General features: G+C 40.7%; 1 protein-coding gene across 16 annotated transcripts in view; it reads right to left on the bottom strand.

Annotated features, from left to right (window-relative positions):
- AGBL1 (AGBL carboxypeptidase 1) overlaps positions 1-21,240 on the bottom strand; it is a 1,135,995-nt gene that overhangs the window by 499,157 nt on the left and 615,598 nt on the right. Inside the window, exon 23 of one of the 16 annotated variants that reach the window (XM_060401591.1) lies at positions 4,082-4,611. The exons of the other annotated variants lie outside the window; for them this stretch is intronic. Within the exon in view, the coding sequence (XP_060257574.1) occupies positions 4,603-4,611 (9 nt within the window). The 3' untranslated portion in view covers positions 4,082-4,602. Of the gene's footprint in view, positions 1-4,081; positions 4,612-21,240 lie in introns of those variants that run through there. 16 annotated transcript variants of the gene reach the window in all.

The following is a 21,240-nucleotide window of genomic DNA, read 5'->3' as shown; positions in this document are numbered from 1 at the left end:
AGGAACAAGACGGACCACAATATCAGCAGCAACAGCGTTGTTTTTTTTTTTAATATCTAATAACACAAGTATCATTTCTAATTTTTCAAATGGTGTATTTTCTTTTTTCCTCAGGTAAGTCTTTACTGGGGCCCTTGCTGCAGCAGGGGGCAGTGAGAACAAGTAGCAGTGTCTCTGGCTTGCTGGATCCTGGAGGGGCTAGCTTATTCCTCAAATGGGGTCAGCTATAGTGGTGCCCAAAGATTGGGCTTAGGTGGTTTGCCTGCCCTTTTGGTGGTGTTGAGCGCAGGGAGCATACAGACTGCCCTGCTTTTGCTCCCAACACCCCGTTTTTGCTCTTGGCTCTTCTGAAGTGGTCGCTGGGGTCTTCTGGTGTATGTTCTTGTCAATATATAATGTACTTGAAGGGCTCAGTGGTAAAGAATCCGACTGTCAATGCGGGAGAGGTTCTGGAAGAGCCCCAAGAGAAGGGCATGGCAACCCACTCCAATATTCTTGCCTGGAGCATCCAACTGGCAGAGGAGCCTAGGGGCTACAGTCCATGGCGCCGCGAAGAGTCAGACACGACTGAGCGACTAAACAGCAGAGCAATGGACGTGATGGTAAGAGAGCGCCCGCTAAAGGTGAGCTGTGTCCTGATTGGTAGGGAGCAGAAGATGCTTAACAAGCATGGGGGAAGAAGGGCGGGGGGGTAAGGAAAGTAAAATTAAGGGGAAATATTAATTTCACCGTTTCTCAATGTTAGTTTGGAGAATTTATACATCGTTTATTTATATGTTCATATATTTTCCACTGACTACTTACTAGTGAAGATACAACATAACTGCCTCTATGGGTACTTAGAAACCAGAGTCAGCTGGCTAGTGTCGTTGCTATCTTCCGACTGTGTGCTCAGTTATGGTCCAACTGTTGGGAAAAGGTGGGAAGGCAAGTTGCTAATAGGTGTTCACAATCGAAAGAAATATGAGAGGAAGATTTGTTTGCATTCTCTGAACACCTGTACGTCTTGGCTCCTGATTCTTCCAGGGAAGAAGGCATTTTGGAGTTTGGGATCAGCCCCAGATTGGTGCCACTGGATGCATTCGGAATGACTGCGCCAGTGAATCCAATAAGCCCTTGCCTCACCACCTTTCTGGCACCAGCCCTTATGGATGAAGGCATCACCTCTCCTGGCAGGCTGTTAGTGTGCATTTGGGTTAACACAAGCCGTCCTCAGCTGTTTTACCATAACGCAGCTATGAAAAGAAGGAGCTGTTGAAAAGATGTTACATTCCAACAGAGCAAAACCAGATGAAAGAGATTCCAGAGAGGCAAGCTTTTGGTGCCTGTGGCTATATGAAGCTGCTGTCTGATTTTGATGGTTCCTGGCATCTTTAGCCAAGGGGAGGCTGTGTGTAATCTTTATTTCTCCATGGCTGGCTGACTTGGCAGGGCCAGGTCATCAGGAAAGCCTTACAGTGAAGGGGAGCAGGAGGTTAGACCACGACCTGCCCACAAGGAGAGCTGCAGTGACACCTAGAGGAGAAGGCTTGAAGTGCAAGGGGGCCCCCCAAAGTTGCCCAGACTCATGCCATCTATAACAAACCTAGACAGTGTATCAGAAAGCAGAACCATCCCTTTGTTGACAAAGGTCTATCTAGTCAAAGCTATGGTTTTTCCAGTAGCCAAGTATGTATGTGAGAGTTGGACTATAAAGAAGGCTGAGCTCTGAAGAATTGATGCTTTCAAATTGTGGTGCTGAAAAAAACTCTTAAGAGTCCCTTGGACAACAAGGAGATCAAATCGTCAGTCCTAAAGGAAATAAACTCTGAATATTCATTGGAAGGAGGAATGCTCAAGCTGAAGCACCAATACTTTGGCCATTTGATGTGAAGAGCTGACTCAATGGAAAAGACCCTGATGCTACAAAAGAGGAGGGCAGGAGGAGAAAGGAATGCCACAAGATGAGATGGTTGGATGGCATCACTGACTCAGCTAACATGAGTCTGAGCAAACTCCAGGAGATACTGAAGGACAGGGAAACCTGGTGTGCTGCAGTCCATAGGGTCTCAAAGAGTCCAAATGGCCGAGTGACTAAACAACAACTCTCCAAGCCTTTGAGTTGCAAACAGTCAGACACAACTGAGCAACTTTCCCAGCATCAGGGTCTTTTACACATGTCTACTTGTCAACAATTTGGTTGAACTGTTGAGAGGGGGTGGGGTGCCACAACAAAAGCATATTTCTAGATGACAAAGATGCCCCTCCACAACATCTGTGCTTATCCCCTCCTTTCCACTCATCTATGTCTTCTGCTTGGCCCCTAGAGACATCTGAGCTGTGACTTAGAAGAAAACATCGATGTTTTGATTATCAGCAAAAGCCTGCAGTCTTTCTGCCAAAGATAATGTTTTCCCTCTGAAAAGACTAACATTCTAACTGTGGTTTTCTCTTACCTCTGCTTTGGGGCAAGTATTTGTTTTCTGTTTTTTGTTTTTTGTTTTTGTTTTTTTTTTTATCATACAGCTCACATTTATCAGTTCTAATCTGTTTTCATCTATAGCATAGATTAATTGTAGTTCCCTGGTAAAGTTAGAGATGGGAAACGCAGCTGAGAAAAAAATACGAGCTCCAGGATTTCATTGTGTTTCTGGGAACCTGAGATGTTGGCTGGTTACCCTGAAGACCACCAAAAGGGAAAATCATCATGATGAAAAAGAAGTGTTTGAAATTAGTTCTCCCTTGAACCTGGTATGCCAGCTTGCGTCTCTTCCATCTAGAAGCCCAGACAGCCTGTGGTCACTAGGGGAATAGCACAGGTAGGGTGAATCAACCCATTAGGAACAATAAGGATAAAACCTTGGCGCTTTTATGAGCTTTGATTTGTATTGCATTCGGGGCTCAAGTGCAAGGTTTATAAAAAAGAAGCCAGCGGTTATAGATTGCACACTGCTCCTCGCTATGGTTTATATCCCATGTCTGTAAAGGTTTTATTGGATTATTGGTAGCGTGTTTATTTGCCTGAACACAAAAAGTCCTGCTAGGCCTTGAGAATAATAGAGAGAGAAGGGGCTTTGTGGTTTTATGGAACTAGGGAACAAGAGGTGGGTGGTGACGCTCTGGGTGGCAGAGAAAGGGGAAATGAGCAGGCACTAAAGTGCGCTGTGCACGGACCATAATTTATGTTGAGGTCACTGAATGGATGTGGAGGGAGCCTGGCAAGCCAGAGCTAACTATTCCTTATTTGTGAATCATGACCCCCTGAGATATTTGTGCTGATTTCACTCATTTTGGTTTGCAATTGAGGGGATTATAGAAGGAGCATGCGAAAAGGCCACTTGGCAGTATTCCAGTTGGTTGATGGGTGAACTAGCTTTTCACAAAAATAAAATGAAAATACATTCTCATGGATAAACTTATGTAGGTGCTACACCAAGGACTCTCTGCCTTGGCACTTTCGACATGTGGGCTAGAAAATTCTTTGTTGTGGGGACTGACCATCCTGTGCACTGCAAGGCAAACGGATTAGCAGCACCTCTGGCCTCTACCCACTAGATGTCCGGAATATGTCTATCTAGTTAGGGTAACCCCTAACGTCTCTAGATATGGCCAAATGTCCTTGGTATTGAGGAGTGGGAGTGAGGGGTGAAATTTCCCCATTCAGACTTCAGCTTTACACAAAACAAGGGTTTCCCTGGTGGCTCAGACGGTAGAGTCTGCCTGCAGTGTGGGAAACCCAGGTTCCATCCCTGGGTCAGGAAGATCCCCTGGAGAAGGAAACAGCAACCCACTCTAGTATTCTTGCCTGGAAAATCCCATGAATGGAGAAGCCTGGCAGCCTACGGTCCACAGGGTTGCAAAGATTCTGACACGACTAAACAACTTCACTTTCACTTACACAAAATCAAGTATGCGTGTGTGTGTCTGTGTGTGTGTTTGTGTGAGCACATGTTGGGGAGATTTAATGCACTCACTCATAAAGTTAAGAGAGAAAACTCCAAAAAGAATAATTACAATTAATTGAATTTCATCAAAGTGAATCTCAGAATGGGAACCCAGAAATTATATCTGGGAGATTTTTAAGAAAGAAAAGCAAATAAAGTCAGCAGAGCACTAGTTTTAATTAAATCTAGCCCCCAAAGGGCTTCCATCTACAACCCGATCTTTAAAATATGAAGCACTTATACTGCATCTTGGTGTGCTTATATTGAGCCTTAGACAACATCTTTCTAGAAGTTCTAAGTTAAGAAGGATAAAAACCTCCAGTAGCCAGAAAAAAAAAAAAAACAGGTTTTGTTTTCATTCCACTTTCCAACATCAAAGCTTGGTTCTGATCTTTAGATCTTCAACAACAACAGCAAAATTAAGAGGCAGAGATGTTTCTGTTTCTCTATAAAAGCCACAGAAACAGGCATTGATTTTGCCCCCTTTTTCACTAAGTGGGAGTCATATCACAGTACTGAAGTCTTCTGTATCTCTTGAGTTGAACATGTGAAGGGGGGAAACTGGTTTCTTCTTACTATTTGCCGCCAAACTTCTGACCCCAAAATAACACTTAAATTGAAAGTGCACTTGGGTTTAAGCACAGATGTCCAAGTCACTTTTATGGTCGAGGTTTTCCATTTATTGTATCTAGGGGAAGAAAAAAAAAAAAACGAGGAAAGATGGTGAACATCAGCCACTTTTTAGACTATCTCACACAGTGAAACTGTTCTGAGCAACTAGCATTCAACTGAGTCAAAGAGGTCAGTTTCCATGAAGACTTCTACAAAATTCTCAAAATAGGATCACATGGAGTGCCCACACGTGAGCCATGGGACGATACTAGTTAAAAGTAACTAATCCTGTATTTCACGCCCAGATCCACCAAATCAGGAACTCCAAGGCTATCATTTAATGAAATGCATTTTGATCATTTTATGCTTATTAAAATCTGAAAGCTACTTCACTGGGTTGTATGTTGGAGGGACACAGGAAAAGATATGAAAGGCAGTCCTAAAGATCCTTGAATGAATAATATCAGAATTTCCTTCTCAGAAGCAAGTTGATTTAAGGACTTGAACCAAGAAGTGCTAGGGGATTCACTAACTACAGGTTTTTCAAGATTCACTGCTCTGCCAATGAACTGTGAAGTTTACGAAATCCCCAAATCAGACTTGTTTGGGATTTGTCCTTGGCAGAAGAGCAGTGTGGATAAGACTAGCTGTAGGGCACTGAAAATTACACGACACCTATATTCAAAGTCCACAGGTCTGAAAGATGAAGGAGCTTGGAGAAGAAGCCAGAGCGTGTGCTGATCGGCACTCCTGACAACGTGCAAGTCAGTGTTCACTATCGGCAGGTCACAGATCTGAACTCTATAGGCATCTTGACTTAGTTTTTAAATGCAGGTGTTTTCTTTTCTTTGTCCTGTATAAGTGATGCCTGTTCCTTTTGCTTTTATTTTCAGATGATCTGATGTGAAATAAAGAGAAACAAGAAATAGAATGCTTGACCTGGGAAAAATGGTTTGTTGTGCTTTCATGCTCTGGGAAGGCTACAATTCATCTGAGTTATCAAATATCTCACAATGACACTGGCTGGGTCTCCTGCATTGCAGGCAGATTCTTTACCACCTGAGCCACAAGGGAAGCCCTATGAAAAGTTAATTCTTTTTCACAATTATTTTGGCTAAAGGTATTGCCTCCATGGTATCAGAAACCCAGGCTCTTTTTTTTTTTTTTTGGAATAGAATTGTTTTACAATGTTGTGTTAGTTTCTGCTGTGCATCAAAGTGAATGAGCTATAAGCATACATATATCCTGGGCCTCCTCCCTCTTGCACCTCCTGCCAAACCCTCATTCCGTCCCTGTAGGTCATCACAGAGCACCGAGCTGAGCTCCCTTTGCCATACAACAGCTTCCCCGTAGTCAGGACTGGGGGCAGGAGGAGAAGGGGCAACAGAGGATGAGATAGTTGGATGGCATCACCCCCTTGATGGACCTGAGCCTGAGCAAACTCCAGGAGAGCGTGAAGGACAGGGAAGCCTGATGTGCTGCAGACCATAAAGTTGCAAGGAGTCAGGCACGAGTTAGCAGCTGAACACTGAGCAAGGAAAGCCTAATTTCTCACCTCCTACAAATCACACATCAAAGTAGAGTTTTTTTCATTTTTTTTTCATTGTTACCTATTTAGTGATGAAAAACGGTATGATCAGGTGGGAGCACTAACTAATCGCAAAACTGAGTGGGTGAATCCCTAATTCTCAGTTCAGAGCTGTTCTTATCATACAGGCTCCTCTGAGGGGAATCTCTCTTCACCGAGATTTTACGGAAGGTCCCTATTATGTATAACACAGATAACTAATGAGAACCAACTGTATATCACAGAGAACTCTACTCAGTGCCTGTGGTGACGTCAAATGAGAAGGAGATCCAAAAGGAAGGAGATATATGTACGTGGATAGCTGATTTATTTTGCTGCACAACAGAAACTAATACACCACCACAAAGCAACGATACTCCAATTTAGAAAAATAAGGAAATAAAACAAACTGACAACAACAGCAACAAATCAAACAAGTAACTCAGACTCAGGGCTCAGAGTCTGAATATAGGAAGGAGGCACCAAACACGTCTCCTTACTCCTCGGGAAGACTGCGGCCAAGGAAAGGAAACAGAAAGATGTGGATAATGGAAACAAAGGCACTGAAAACAAAACTTTTTTTCCATAAGACAAGAATAAATGAGATTGGATAGGGCTCTCAAGTTCAAGAGGACTGTCAAGGGTCCAACATACCTATTTCCAAGACACCTGTCTTTAGCCACTCAACTGAAATTAACAAAACCAGACAGAAGGAAGCCTTCCTTTTAGAGCCTTTACTGGCTCCAGGCAAGTCTGCATGGCTCTCGGCAGAACTATTTACATGGAATTACCCATAATGCCTGACACCACAATAATTCCCTTCTGCCCTGATGCAAATTCTACTGACAGCATTGAAACTCTTGTCAAAGGGAAAAAGTAAATGATTCAGCAAATTGTTGACTTAAGACAGGGAAATAAACATTCAGAAGTTCTGCTGCATGCCAAGATACACTCCCAACCTGGCCAGGGAAAGCAAGCAAGGATCTTACCCATTCAGAGGAGTTATACAAAATGTTCCTGAGTCAAGCAATCAGCAACGCCTGATTGACCTGTGGTCAGATGTCAAACATAAACCCAAAACATATATAGAGGAATTTGAGGTTTTTTGTCTTCTTTGTAACTTTGTTGTTCTAACGTATCATGGCTCAGAATTCTTCCTGCAAAGAACCTTCAGATCTTTGGTGGTGCAGTGAAAATAATACCAATCTAAAAAATCAGAAAACCAAGATTGTAACACAGGTTCTGACATCCTTTGTTCACTGAACCTGAGCCAAACACTCAACCCTCTTGACATCATTTCTAAGATTAGAGTATCTGATTGACTTGGTCCATATCTATTATAAAATCCCAGAATGTTTTGGAACTTTAACCTTTTGGAACTGTCAGTCAACAGTATCCATGCAGCTTTTGTGGAAGGAGCATACTCTAGACAATTCACTGAATCCCACTGAGCCTCAGTTTTCCCCATATGAGAAATGGAATCACAATGGAAAAGGTATTTCTCAGATTTTAAAAGTCAGGATTAAATCACCAGGCAGGATTGTTTTTCACTTTCTTTAGTTTTGAAAAATTCAACTCCATAGAAGAGTTGAAACAATAAGACACTAACACATCCATCACCAATGTTTAACATTTTGCCACATGTCCTTGCTATTTTTATACACAGACACAAATATACGTGTATGTATATTTCTTTGACTGAGCCTTTTTTTTAAAATATTTGTTTTATTTATTTATTTGGCTGTATCAGTTCTATTTATGTGACTATATCAGGGAAGCCTGGCAAGCTGCAGCCTGTGGTGTCCCAAATTGTTGGACACAACTGAGCAACTGAATGGAACTGATAATGTCTATAGGATCTAATTTCCTGACTAGGGATTGAACCTGGACTTCTAGCATTTGGAGGGCAGACACTTAGCCACGGGACCACCAGGGAATCCATTACTGAACCATTATTAAACTAACTTGCAGACCCTATAATATTTGACTCTTAACTATATCATCGTCATCTCTGAAGAGCAATGAGACATTCTCCTCTACAACAATAAGATCATTAAACACTCAAAAAGTTTAACATTAATCAAATCATATTAACTGATACACAGTGCATATTCACAATTCTCCAATTTAATCATGCATTTGGTTGCCATAGCTGCTTATTTTCTTTTACCCTAAATTAAGCCCTCAGCTTCGTGTTTGTTTCTCTCTGGCACCTCACAATATTGACTGTTTTTTTGGTTTCTTTCTAATTTTTAAGCATTCAAGCTCCTGGATTTATAAAACATTCCACACAAAAAATATGAACAAATCTCCCCAATACAATGTTAAGACGCTAGGAAAGCAGACAAAATCTATCTATCTCTACTGTTAGCATTAAGGACAGCAGCTACCTGTAGGGGTTAGTGACTAAAAGGGAACTGAGTTATCGACTTTCAATTTCTTAACCCAGGTGCTAATTATAGCGTGTGTTCACATATTATTTAGGAAATCAATTATTCAACTAAGCAGTTATTTGTCAAAATTAATTAAGAAATTGAAAGAAATATAATGGAGTTGCTTTAATTCCCTACCTTCACTGGATAATGAATGAAGTAGTCAAAACATATATGAATAGTGATGATTGGATTAACATAATTAACAGAAGTATGTGAACAGACATATATTTAATTTTAATAACAAATTTAAAAATCATTCTTTTTTTAAGCCTTAAAGGTATGGCTTAAAAATTGTGTCTATTGGGATGCAAATCTTCATTAAGTTCTGCAAATTAGTCACTGTACAGACCAACTTTTTTTTTTTTTTAAAGACTCAGCAAGAGCAGAAATTTCAAAAATAACTTTACAAGGTCCTAACCATAGAAGTAGAAAGCGGTTATTCTAAGAGCACTCTAAGTTAAAGATTAAATACATAATAAAATACTATTTAGGAACTATCTTTGGAAGCCCATGAAACTCAGTGGGCTTGTTTGAATCTGTCTGCCAATGCAGGAGATATAGGAGATGTGGGTTTGATTCCTGGGTCCGAAAGATCCCCTGGAGGAGGAAATGGCAACCCATCCCAGTATTCTCCCTAGAGAATCCTATGGACAAAGGAGCCTGTCCGGCTTCAGTCCATGGGGTCCCAAAGAGTTGGACGTGACTGAACACGAGAAGAAGAAAGAAGGAACTATCTTAAGTAAAAATATTATAAATCCACATAATAAATATAAGCATATATAAATCTGGATCCTTAATACTTTTAAATTAAATGCTGAATAATAATTTTTAACTATCAAGAATTCAAAAAAGAATATAGAGGTAGCTTTAAGGAAAATAGGAGGAAATGATAAAATGTAGCAAAAATTAATTACTGAAAAGAATGTCAGAACCAGCAGACATAGGCAAATTTAAGAGCTAATTCTTTAAAAAGAAATAGATGAAAACAAAAATATTGTAATAAGTCTTATAAGAGAGTGATTGGAATTAAAGATAACATATGCAAAGATGTTGCACAGTACCTAAGCTCTCAACACTATTATTATTATTCAAAAAGAAAATCAAAGCTATGGTAATAGCTATAGCAGCATATGTGAAAGAAATCAAAAAAGATTTAGAACCTTTGTGGGTTGGAACACTGTCTCAGAAGATGCTGGGAAGCCTACGAAGGCATATCATGCAGAGCTGGCCCAGCTCCTGGTCAGTGGAGGGCTATGGCAAAGGCACCCCACTCCAGCACTCTTGCCTGGAAAATCCTATGGATGGAGGAGCCTGGTAGGCTACAGTCCAGGGGGTCGCGAAGAGTCTGACTTGACTAAGAGACTTCACTTTCGCTTTTCGCTATCACTCATTGGAGAAGGAAATGGCAGCCCACCCCAGTGTTCTTTCCTGGAGAATCCCAGGGATGGCGGAGCCTGGTGGGCTTCCGTCTATGGGGTCGCACAGAGTCAGACACGACTGAAGTGACTTAGCAGCAGCAGCATGGTCCCTGTGGGTCTCTGAACACAGAAGAGCAGTCTGCAACCGGTGTATTGAGGAATCAGTCACTGGGGTTTAACCATGAAGTGAATTTTTCAGTAACTGCCCTCAACTGTGGTACGTTGACCCCCATCTTTCCTGCTGGATTGAGACTCACTTTATGATATCTGGGCCAGAACCCATTTCTCTTCAGTCTCACAGTTATTACAACAGACTTGTATCAATAAAAGCAAAATATGACAATACCATACAAAATATCAGTTAACATATTTTTGAAATAGAACAAACTGAAGGATACACTTAGAATAAATTACAAAATGGACTCAATAAGACATAGGAAACAAAAATAGATCAATAGAGACATAGGAAAAAACATGTTTGAAATATAGTATCACCCTAAATGCTTTCAAAGGTAGATACTTTCAATTATTAAAGGACATCTTTTAGTAACTATTGAGGTTGTCTCACCAATATCTCACTCTTCCCTCCCTCACTATTAACAGCCCTGAGGAGTGACCTCGCCAGTGCCTGTCTTGTTCTAATTAATCAAGGCAAATACACCTTGCATGTGGGCTCAGTTATGTCCAATTCATTGTGACCCCATGGACTGCAGCATGCCAGACCTCCCTGTCTATCACTGACTCCCGGAGTTTACTCAAACTCATGAGTTTACTCAAACATCATGTTGGTGATGCCTTCCAACCATTTCATCCTCTGTCGTCCCCTTCTCCTCCTGCCTTCACTCTTTCCCAGCATCAGAGTCTTTTCAAATGAGTCAGTTCTTCACATCAGGTAGCCAAAGTATTGGAGTTTCAGCTTCATCATCAGTCCTTCCATGAATATTCAGTCCTTCTGAATATTCAGGACTGATTTCCTTTAGGATGGACTGGTTGAATCTCCTTGCAGTCCAAAGAGTGCATCAAGGCTGTATATTGTCACCCTGCTTATTTAACTTATATGCAGAATACATCATAAGAAATGCTGGGTTGGATGAAGCACCAGCTGGAATCAAGACTGCCGGGAGAAATCGAGGCAAAAGTTCCTTTATTATCATGGCTGGATCAGTTGACCCATCTCTAATGTCACCAATTCATGGCATTTGATGGTTACAAAGTACAATGGACTCAATTCAAGACAATGAAACACAAAGCAGAAGCTCTTTTCCCTATGAATGTCTCAAAATAAGATACCTCCATCTTATGAGAGCTTATAGAAGCCAGCCCTCTCTCTTCTGAACAATGTGATATCTCAAATTGCCACACTTTGCCTCAGTGAAGGGAGCCAATTTGAAAAGTTTTTTCAACCAGAATGCAGAGTGGAGAAGTAAAAAGAAACCATATCATTGATATGAGAGGATCGCTGAATCAAACCAATGTCCAAACCCACCCAACCTCTTTATCATCTTTCCTAGTGGCTCAGATGGTGAAGAGACTGCCTGCAATGCAGGAGGCCTGGGTTTGATCCCTAGGTCAGGAAGAGCCACTGGGAAAGGAAATGGCTATCTACTCCAGTATTCTTCCCTGGAGAATTCCATAAACAGAGGAGACTGGTGGGCAAACACATCTATTAAAAAAATAAAACATTGTGAGTTAGTTTTCTTCTAAAACAAAAATCATTTTTCTAGAGCATAGAGGAAGATGGTATCTAACTCGGCATTTCTGGTTAAGGTAGTATAATATTTATTATAAAACAGAATGAAGAAAACAAAATTGCTAATGTAAAATACAAAACCCCAAATAAAATATTAGTAAATAGATTTCAATATGGTGTAAGGGATACTTCACTAAAGCTAAACAGGATTGCTGCTAAGATGATAAAGATGGTTTGATTTTAGTAGTGTTTGAAGATAATATTTCATGGCAGTAGTGACTTTTCAAAATAATCACCATAGTAATTTTATAGACAAAAACTTGAATGCTGATTAAATCTCTTTTTCATTGGTAAATATTGTACATGCAAGGAGATTGGCACACCCCCACTCCGCAGGCACAGGACCCTCCTAGAACTCATCATATGTATCTCCTCATGTGGCTGGTCATTTATTTGAATCTTTTATTATATGCCTTTACTGTTGTTATTTAGTCACTAAGTGGTATCCAACTCTTAGCTCCCCCATGCACTGTAGTCTGCCAGGCTCCTCTGTCAGTGGCATTTCCCCGGCAAGAATACTGGAGTGGGTTGCCATTTCCTTCTCCAGGGGATCTTCCTGAGCTAGGGATCGAACTTGTGTATCCTGCTTGGCAGGCTGATTCTTTACCACTGAGCCACTAGGGAAGCTCATATTTGCTTTATTACGTAATAAACTAGAAAACGTAAGTAGTTTCTTAAGATTTGTGTGCCATTTATTATTATTTATTTATGTGCCATTTATTATTTGCCATCATAGCAAATAACCAAACTTGAGGAGGCCACTATGGGATTTACGGCCAGTCATTTAGAAGTAATGGAGGCCCAGACTTACAATTAGCATCTGGAGCTAGGGGCAGTCTCCTGGGCCTGAGCCCTTAACCTGTGGGATGTGATGCTTTCTCTAGGTAGCCAGTGTCAGAATTGAATTAAATCGTAGGACATCCAGCTGGTGTCAGAGAATTGATCCATATGAGAAAAAAACCTGTGTCTAATGTCAGAAGTGAAGTGGTGTCACTGTGTAAAAGAAATAGAGATTTTCCTTTCAGAAGGTAATGAAAGATTTTTAAAAATAAAACATAAAAAGAATGGAACATAAAGGCAAAGACTGATAAACCTATGCTTGGAAAATTACGAATTTGAGTTCATCAATCAAAACACATCATAAAGAGAGAGAAAAGTCATGCCATAAATAGGAAGAATATATTGCAACACTTATAATGACAAAAAAATAGAATTAAAAAAGAGCACCTGTGATTCAATTAGAAAGAGCTTTTCTAAAAAAGAGAAAAATAAGCAAAGAATCTAAATGTTGATCAGAAAACATGAATAACCTCTAAACATGTGAAAAGCGCTTTAACTCACTGAGTAATGAGCAAAATTATGATTAAAATAATCTTGAAATAACCTTTCATATTCATCCTATGAGAAAACCTTAAAAGCTCAGAAATCTTAAATGCTGTCCAAGGTAAAAAGTAGAAAACTTTGTTAACTGCTGGAATAAAAGAAAGCTAGAATAACTACTTTGGGAAATATTTTGGTGTTTATCCAGTAAAACTGAACATATTCCTATCCCAATACCCAACAACTTGATTCCTCAACATATTCCCTAGAGATAATTTGCAGATTTGCTCTAGGAAACTTGTCATCTACAAGAATGTCCAAAGCAATATTGTGCGCAATTGCAAAATGACAACAAAAAACTCTGAAAATAATCCAAAGGGTCATTAAGATTATAAAATAGATGAAGTATGGACAACTTACTATATTGCAGAGCAAATTAATTATGATATGCATCCACATGTCATTATAATTTAAAGCTACACATTGTTGAATGAAAAACTTGTGACCAAAAAAAGGCACAATGTGGTTTTACACCTATATAAAGTTCAAGTATGAGAAAAGCTGAACAATGTATTAAGTAGGAATACACAGATATTTGCAAACTTGCAAAGAAGAGGAAGAAAGTGATCATCACCAAAGTCAAAAGTCTGATTACCTTGGGGAATTGGGGAAAGTTGTGTGACTAGGGGACAGCCAATTATTAGCATTGGTTTTATGTGGATGGAAAATATTTTAAAACAAAAATAAGTGACATGATTCATAATTTGGGGTGAAATCATACATAAAATCATAATACCAAATGATATCTTCAAAATTATTACAATAGTCAAAAGGTTAAAATAAGCAATCAAAGAAACTTTATCAATCAAGAAAGAAAACATTGAGACTCATCAAATTAAGTGGGCAAAGGGGATGACTAAACCATTCCCAGAAGAACAAATGCAAAACACAAGGAAAAAATCAACCTCAGTAATTAAAAAATACAATTAAAGCAAAGTGCAAGGATATTTCTATCAAATCAGCAGAAATTTTAAGATGATAAGTGATGCATTTGAGGGTGGGAATGTCTTAGACTCCTGGAGAAATATAAACTGGCAAATTCTTTCCAGAAGAAATAAATTTTAAAAATATTGCAAAAGGCCATGCAATTGACTTGTAATTCAACTTTTAAGACTCCAAAGGTTGCAACTAATATGTATAACTGAATCACTTTGCTGTCCACCTGAAACTATCACAGCATTGTTAACTGGCTATGCATGCTCAGCAGATCAGTCATGTCTGACTCTGTGACCCCGCGTACTGCAGCCCTCCAGGCTCCTCTGTCCATGGGATTTCCTAGGCAAGAATACTGGAGTGGGTTGCCATTTTTTCCTCCAGGGGATCTTCCCAACCCAGGCATCAAACAAATGCATCAATTGTTTGTATATGTATATACACACACATATATAGCACATATATCTAGGTGTGTAGCATATATATGATATATGTGAATGTAATTATGTACATATATACACATTTATACACATTTATACGAGAGGCTAAGAAATACGGTAAACTGCCCAAGGTGGGGTCTTCTATTTTGTTCTCACTTTATTTCTATAGCTTTTATAGTCAGAAAAATAAAGTATTTAGAAACCCAATTGACATTATATGTGACAGTCTCACTCCATAGTATTTATAATTTAAGGCAAATCGATGCACAAGTATACCTTTGGAAAGGATTCGTTTATTCTGCTGCACTTAAATTCTAAGGATCAAGATTGAGTTTCGACCCAGGAGAGGGTCCATCTTTGAAGGTGGTACATAAAGACATGCTAGAGGGTGATAGTGATGATAGTAACAGTAATAACTGTACCATGTATACAGGGTGTTACCATTTACATAGCACTTTCAGGCACAATATCGCTTCTAATCACTAGTCTAATGGAAAAATACTCACAGCCCAGCACACATGCCATCTGTCTATACCACTCCAGCCCAGCATTTGCTATGGCGGAATACGAGAAAGTAGAAGATAAGAATGTGCTTTCAAGGAGTTTGCAGTCTGGTTAAGGAGATAAAACTTGCACACAATAAATGCTATGTGATGAGACTGAAAACATTAATATAAGTGGGCTTTCCAGCTTTCCTCCTTTCCTGCCTGCAAAAGAGAACTTGCTTTGCTTGCTCTGTGTCTTTCCCTTCTCCTCTCTCCAAAGAGAATTCAGCAACTGCCAGGCCATTTCTGTTCTGTAGCTGAAAGGTTTCTCTGAACTTTAGTAATCTAGAACTGGAAGATAGGATTAGCCAACCAGGAGGTTGTTTTCAGAGACAGGAAGAGAGAAGTTTAACATAATCATGGGGCTGTATATGAGTTAAGTGGGTGGAAGGGGAAAAAAAATGAGATTTTCAGAGGAGATGGCATAGTGTAGAAGACGCCTGTCTTCTGGGATGTTGGAGAAACAATTGAAACTAACTTGAGTCAAGAGAAAACGTTTTTGGTTACTAGACTCTCTTTGGCCATGACATTAACCTGAGCCTAGATTTGAGTTCAATGCCAAGAGTCATAATTTGGAGTCCCTTCTATGTAGAGGGAAATGGACATAACCAATGAAGCATCTCTTCTTTTCCTGTGTCATGGCAGTTTCAACTTGTGTCACCAGATGTAACATGAGGTCAGAGAGGTTGGTGGACGTCTAAGGTAACCTGCAATGAGCGCCATCTCCTGTATTTGTGCCCTTATATATTAATAAATGCACTGGTCATAGCAAACACCCTCTTCCAACAACACAAGAGAAGACTCTACACATGGACATCACCAGATGGTCAACACCGAAATCAGATTAATTATATTCTTTGCAGCCAAAGATACAGAAGTTATATACAGTCAGCAAAAACAAGACCGGGAGCTGACTGTGGCTCAGATCATGAACTCCTTATTGCCAAATTCAGATTTAAACTGAAGAAAGTAGGGAAAACTGCTAGACCATTCAGGTATGACCTAAATCAAATCCCTTATGATTATACAGTGGAAGTGAGAAATAGATTTAAGGGCCTAGATCTGATAGATAGAGTGCCTGATGAACTATGGAATGAGGTTCGTGACATTGTACAGGAGATAGGGATCAAGACCATCCTCATGGAAAAGAAATGCAAAAAAGCAAAATGGCTGTCTGGGGAGGCCTTACAAATAGCTGTGAAAAGAAGAGAGGTGGAGAGCAAGGGAGAAAAGGAAAGATATAAGCATCTGAATGCAGAGTTCCAAAGAATAGCAAGAAGAGATAAGAAAGCCTTCTTCAGCAATCAATGCAAAGAACTAGAGGAAAAGAACAGAATGGGAAAGACTAGAGATTTCTTCAAGAAAATTAGAGATACCAAGGGAACATTTCATGCAAAGACAGGCTCGATAAAGGACAGAAATGGTATGGACCTAACAGAAGCAGAAGATATTAAGAAGAGGTGGCAAGAATACACAGAAGAACTGTACAAAAAGATCTTCATGACCCAGATATTCACGATGGTGTGATCACTCATCTAGAGCCAGACATCCTGGAATGTGAAGTCAAGTGGGCCTTAGAAAGCATCACTATGAACAAAGCTAGTGGAGGTGATGGAATTCCAGTGGAGCTATTTCAAATCCTGAAAGATGATGCTGTGAAAGTCCTGCACTCAACATGTCAGCAAATTTGGAAAACTCACCAGTGGCCACAGCACTGGAAAATGTCAGTTTTCATTCCAGTCCCAAAGAAAGGCAATGCCGAAGAATGCTCCAACTACCTCACAATTGGACTCATCTCACAAGCTAGTAAAGTAATGCTCAAAATTCTCCAAGCCAGGCTTCAACAATACGTGAACCGTGAACTCCCTGATGTTCAAGCTGGGTTTAGAAAAGGCAGAGGAACCAGAGATCAAATTGCCAACATCCACTGGATCATGGAAAAAGCAAGAGAGTTCCAGAAAAACATCTACTTCTGCTTTATTGACTATGCCAAAGCCTTTGACTGTGTGGATCACAATAAACTCTGGAAAATTCTGAGAGAGGTGGGAATACCAGGCCACCTGACCTGCCTCTTGAGAAATCTGTATGCAGGTCAGGAAGCAATAGTTAGAACTGGACATGGAGCAACAGACTGGTTCCAAATAGGAAAAGGGGTGCATCAAGGCTGTATATTGTCACCCTGCTTATTTAACTTTTATGCAGGGTACATCATGAGAAACGCTGGACTGGAAGAAACATAAGCTGGAATCAAGAAGGCCAGGAGAAATATCAATCACCACAGATATGCAGATGACACCACCCTTATGGCAGAAAGTGAAGAGGACCTAAAAAGCCTCTTGATGCAAGTGAAAGAGGAGAGTGAAAAAGTTGGCTTAAAGCTCAACATTCAGAAAATGAAGATCATGGCATCCAGTCCCGTCACTTCATGGGAAATAGATGGGGAAACAGTGGAAACAGTGTCAGACTTTATTTCGGGGGGCTCCAAAATCACTGCAGATGGTGACTGCAGCCATGAAATTAAAAGACGCTTACTCCTTGGAAGAAAAGTTATGACCGAGCTAGATAGCATATTCAAAAGCAGAGACATTACTTTGCTGACTAAGATCCGTCTAGTCAAGGCTATGGTTTTTCCTGTGGTCATGTATGGATGTGAGAGTTGGACGGTTAAGAAGGCTGAGTGCCAAAGAATTCATCCTTTTGAAGTGTGGTGTTGGAGAAGACTCTTGAGGGTCCCTTGGACTGCAAGGAGATCCAACCAGTCCATTCTGAAGGAGATCAGGCCTGAGATCTCTTTGGAAGGAATGATGCTAAGGCTGAAGCTCCAGTACTTTGGCCACCTCATGCGAAGATTTGACTCATTGGAAAAGACTCTGATGCTGTGAGGGATCGGGGGCAGGAAGAGAAGGGGATGACAGATGGATGGCATCACTGAGTTGATGGACGTGAGTCTGAGTGAACTCCAGTAGTTTTTGATGGACAGGGAGGCCTGGCGTGCTGCAATACGTGGGTTCACAAAGAGTCGGACAGGACTGAGCGACTGAACTGAACTGAACTTCTTGAGTATAAGCTAGAACTAGTGACTTGATCCTCATTGACAGTAAAGGTGATGAAATAACAATCCTATAACTAGATTACAACAGCTGGAACTCCTATATTGCTTGCATTCTCTCTGTTGGCTTATCACAAAGTTGTAGACATATAGTACAGCTGCAACATCAATAAAGCAAGAGACCCACATGGCAAGGAACGCAGGGCGGGCAAAAGTAGTAAGAAATCAAGACCTCCTGAATGAGCCTAGAGGTATCTCCTTACCAAGTTGAGACTTGCAATGTCTATAGACCAACTGACCCCTTGATTGTGCCCTGTGAGTGATCCCTGGAGCACTGGACCTAGTCCAGCAATGCCCAGACTCTGACCCACATAAGCTAAGGTAATATATGTGTGTAGTTTAAAGCGCTATTTGATGGTCATTTGTAACTTAGCAATAGATGATTAATGCAGTTATATATACCTCTTCCTTCATTTTGCTCTTTCTCTCGACATTTCTCAATTCTACTCCAAATCAAATCTCCTTTAAACCCTCACCCTCTTTCTAATGCAAGTTTCCCATTTGGATTACTTAGACCCTAAACCTGAACGTGAGGAACAACGTGTCAGGCTGAAATAAGTCTCCAAGGTGGAAGAAAATGCAGTGTCAATCACGGCCATCCACCTGGTCCATGAACCCACCAGAGCCAATGCTCTTCCCTCAGAGCTCCTTATCCACACCTGCTTCCCCGCCAGATGAAGAAACAGAATGATTGCAGCTCTAACACAGATGTATAGAACAAAATTATGGACACCAGTTGGGGAAGAAAAGGGTGGGAAGAATTGGAAGATTGCAATTGACATATATACACTATGATACAATGTATGAAACAGACAGCTAATGAGAACCTACTGTGTAACTCAGGGAACTCTACTCAGGACTCTGTGGTGACCTAAATGGGAAGGGAGTCAAAACAGAGGGGATATATGTATACATATATCTGATTCACTTTGCTATGCGGTACAAATGAACACAAGATTGTAAAGCAACTATACTCCGATAAAAATTAATTTTTAAAAATCACTGCTGCTCTATTGAGATCTTCCAAATTCCAAGACAGGCCAGGAGATGCAGATCATAGCAAAAACCCCAAGCATCATTGTCTTTGAAGATCATTAAAACGAGACAGATCCTACACCATTTTCACTGAAGTATTCATGGAAATGATCAAGATGCATCTACGGATCAAACTGCCAGCATCTGTCGGATCATCAAAAAAGTAAGAGAGTTCCAGAAAAAATATCTACTTCTGTTTTATTGACTATGCCAAAGCTTTTGACTGTGTGGATCAAAACAAACTGTGGAAAATTCTTCAACAGATGGGAATACCAGACCACCTGACCTGTTTTTAAGAAATCTGTATGTAGGTCAGGAAGCAACAGTTAGAACTGGACATGGAACAACAGACTGGTTCCAAATAGGGAAGGAGTATGTGAATGCTGTATATTGTCACCCTGCTTATTTAACTTTTATGCAGAGGATATCATGAGAAATACGGAGCTAGAAGAGGCACAAGCTGGAATCAAGATTGCTGGGAGAAACATCAATAACCTCAGATATGAAGATGACATCACCCTTATGGCAGAAAGTGAAGAAGAACTAAAGAGCCTTTTGATGAAAGTGAAAGAGGAGAGTGAAAAAGTTGGCTTAAAACTCAACATTCAGAAAACTAAGATCATGACATCTGGTCCCATCACTTCATGACAAATAGATGGGGAAACAGTGACACACTTTATTTGGGGGGGGGCCTCCAAAATCACTCCAGATGGTGACTGCAGCCATGAAATTAAAACATGCTTGCTCCTTGGAAGGAAAGTTATAACCAACCTAGACAGCACATTAAAAAGCAGAGACATTACATGGTCAACAAAGGTCCATCTAGTCAAAGTTATGGTTTTTCCAGTAGTCATGTATGGATGCGAGAGCTGGACTACAAAGGAAGCTGAGCGCTGAAGAAGTGATGCTTTCAAACTGGTGTTGGAGAACTCTTGAGAGTCCCTTGAACAGCAAGGAGATCCAACCAGTCCATCCTAAAGGAGATCAGTCCTGAATATTCATTGGAAGGACTGATACTGAAGTTGACACTCAGTACTTTGGCCACCTGATGGGAAGAACTGACTCATTTGAAAAGACCTTGATCCTGGGAAAGATTGAAGGCAGGAGGAGAAGGGGACAACAGAGGATGAGATGGTTGGATGGCATCACCAACTGAATGGACATGTGTTTGAGTAAACTCCAGGAGTTGGTGATGGACAGGGAGGCCTAGCATGCTGCAGTCCATGGGGTCGCAAAGAGTCAGACACAACTAAGCAACTGAACTGAACTGAACTGAATGGGCTGTGTACTAAACCATATCCAACTCTGCAAAGCTGTGGACTGTAGCCTGTCAAGCTCATCTGTCCATGGGATTCTCTACAAAAGAATATTGGAATAGGCTGCCATGCCCTCCTCCGATGGATATTCCCAACCCAAATATTGAACCCCTGTCTCCTGAATTGGCAGATGGGTTCTTTGCCACTAGCTCCACCTAGGAAGCCAAGGGTGTATATAAGGACAGCTTAAAACCGTGTTTTCTGGTATCAGTATCTGTTCAGTTCAGTCAGTCGTGTCCGACGCTTTGCGACCCCATGAACCGATCACGTCAGGCCTCCCTGTCCATCACCAACTCCCGGAGTCCACCCAAACCCATGTCCATTGAGTCGGTGATGCCATCCCACCATCTCATCCTCTGTCGTCCCCTTCTCTTCCTGCCCCCAATCTTTCCCAGCATCAGGGTCTTTTCAAATAAGTCAGCTCTTCACATCAGGTGGCCAAAGGACTGGCATTTCAGCTTCAACATCTGTCCTTCCAATGAATACCCAGGACTGATCTCCTTTAGGATAGACTGGTTGGATATCCTTGCAGTCCAAGGGACTCTCAAGAGTCTTCTCCAACATCACAGTTCAAAAGCATCACTTCTTTGATGCTCAGCTTTCTTTATAGTCCAACTCTCACATCCATACATGACCACTGGAAAAACCATAGCCTTGACTAGACAGATCTTTGTTGACAATGTAATGTCTCTGCTTTTTAATATGCTGTCTAGGTACTTTGGCCACCTGACGCAAAGAGCTGATTCATTTGAAAAGACCGTGATGCTGGTAAAGATT

This window comes from Ovis aries, chromosome 18, assembly GCF_016772045.2.
Source record: "Ovis aries strain OAR_USU_Benz2616 breed Rambouillet chromosome 18, ARS-UI_Ramb_v3.0, whole genome shotgun sequence".
NCBI classification, from domain to species: Eukaryota; Metazoa; Chordata; class Mammalia; order Artiodactyla; family Bovidae; genus Ovis; species Ovis aries.
This window is presented reverse-complemented; position numbering and strand designations above follow the sequence as displayed.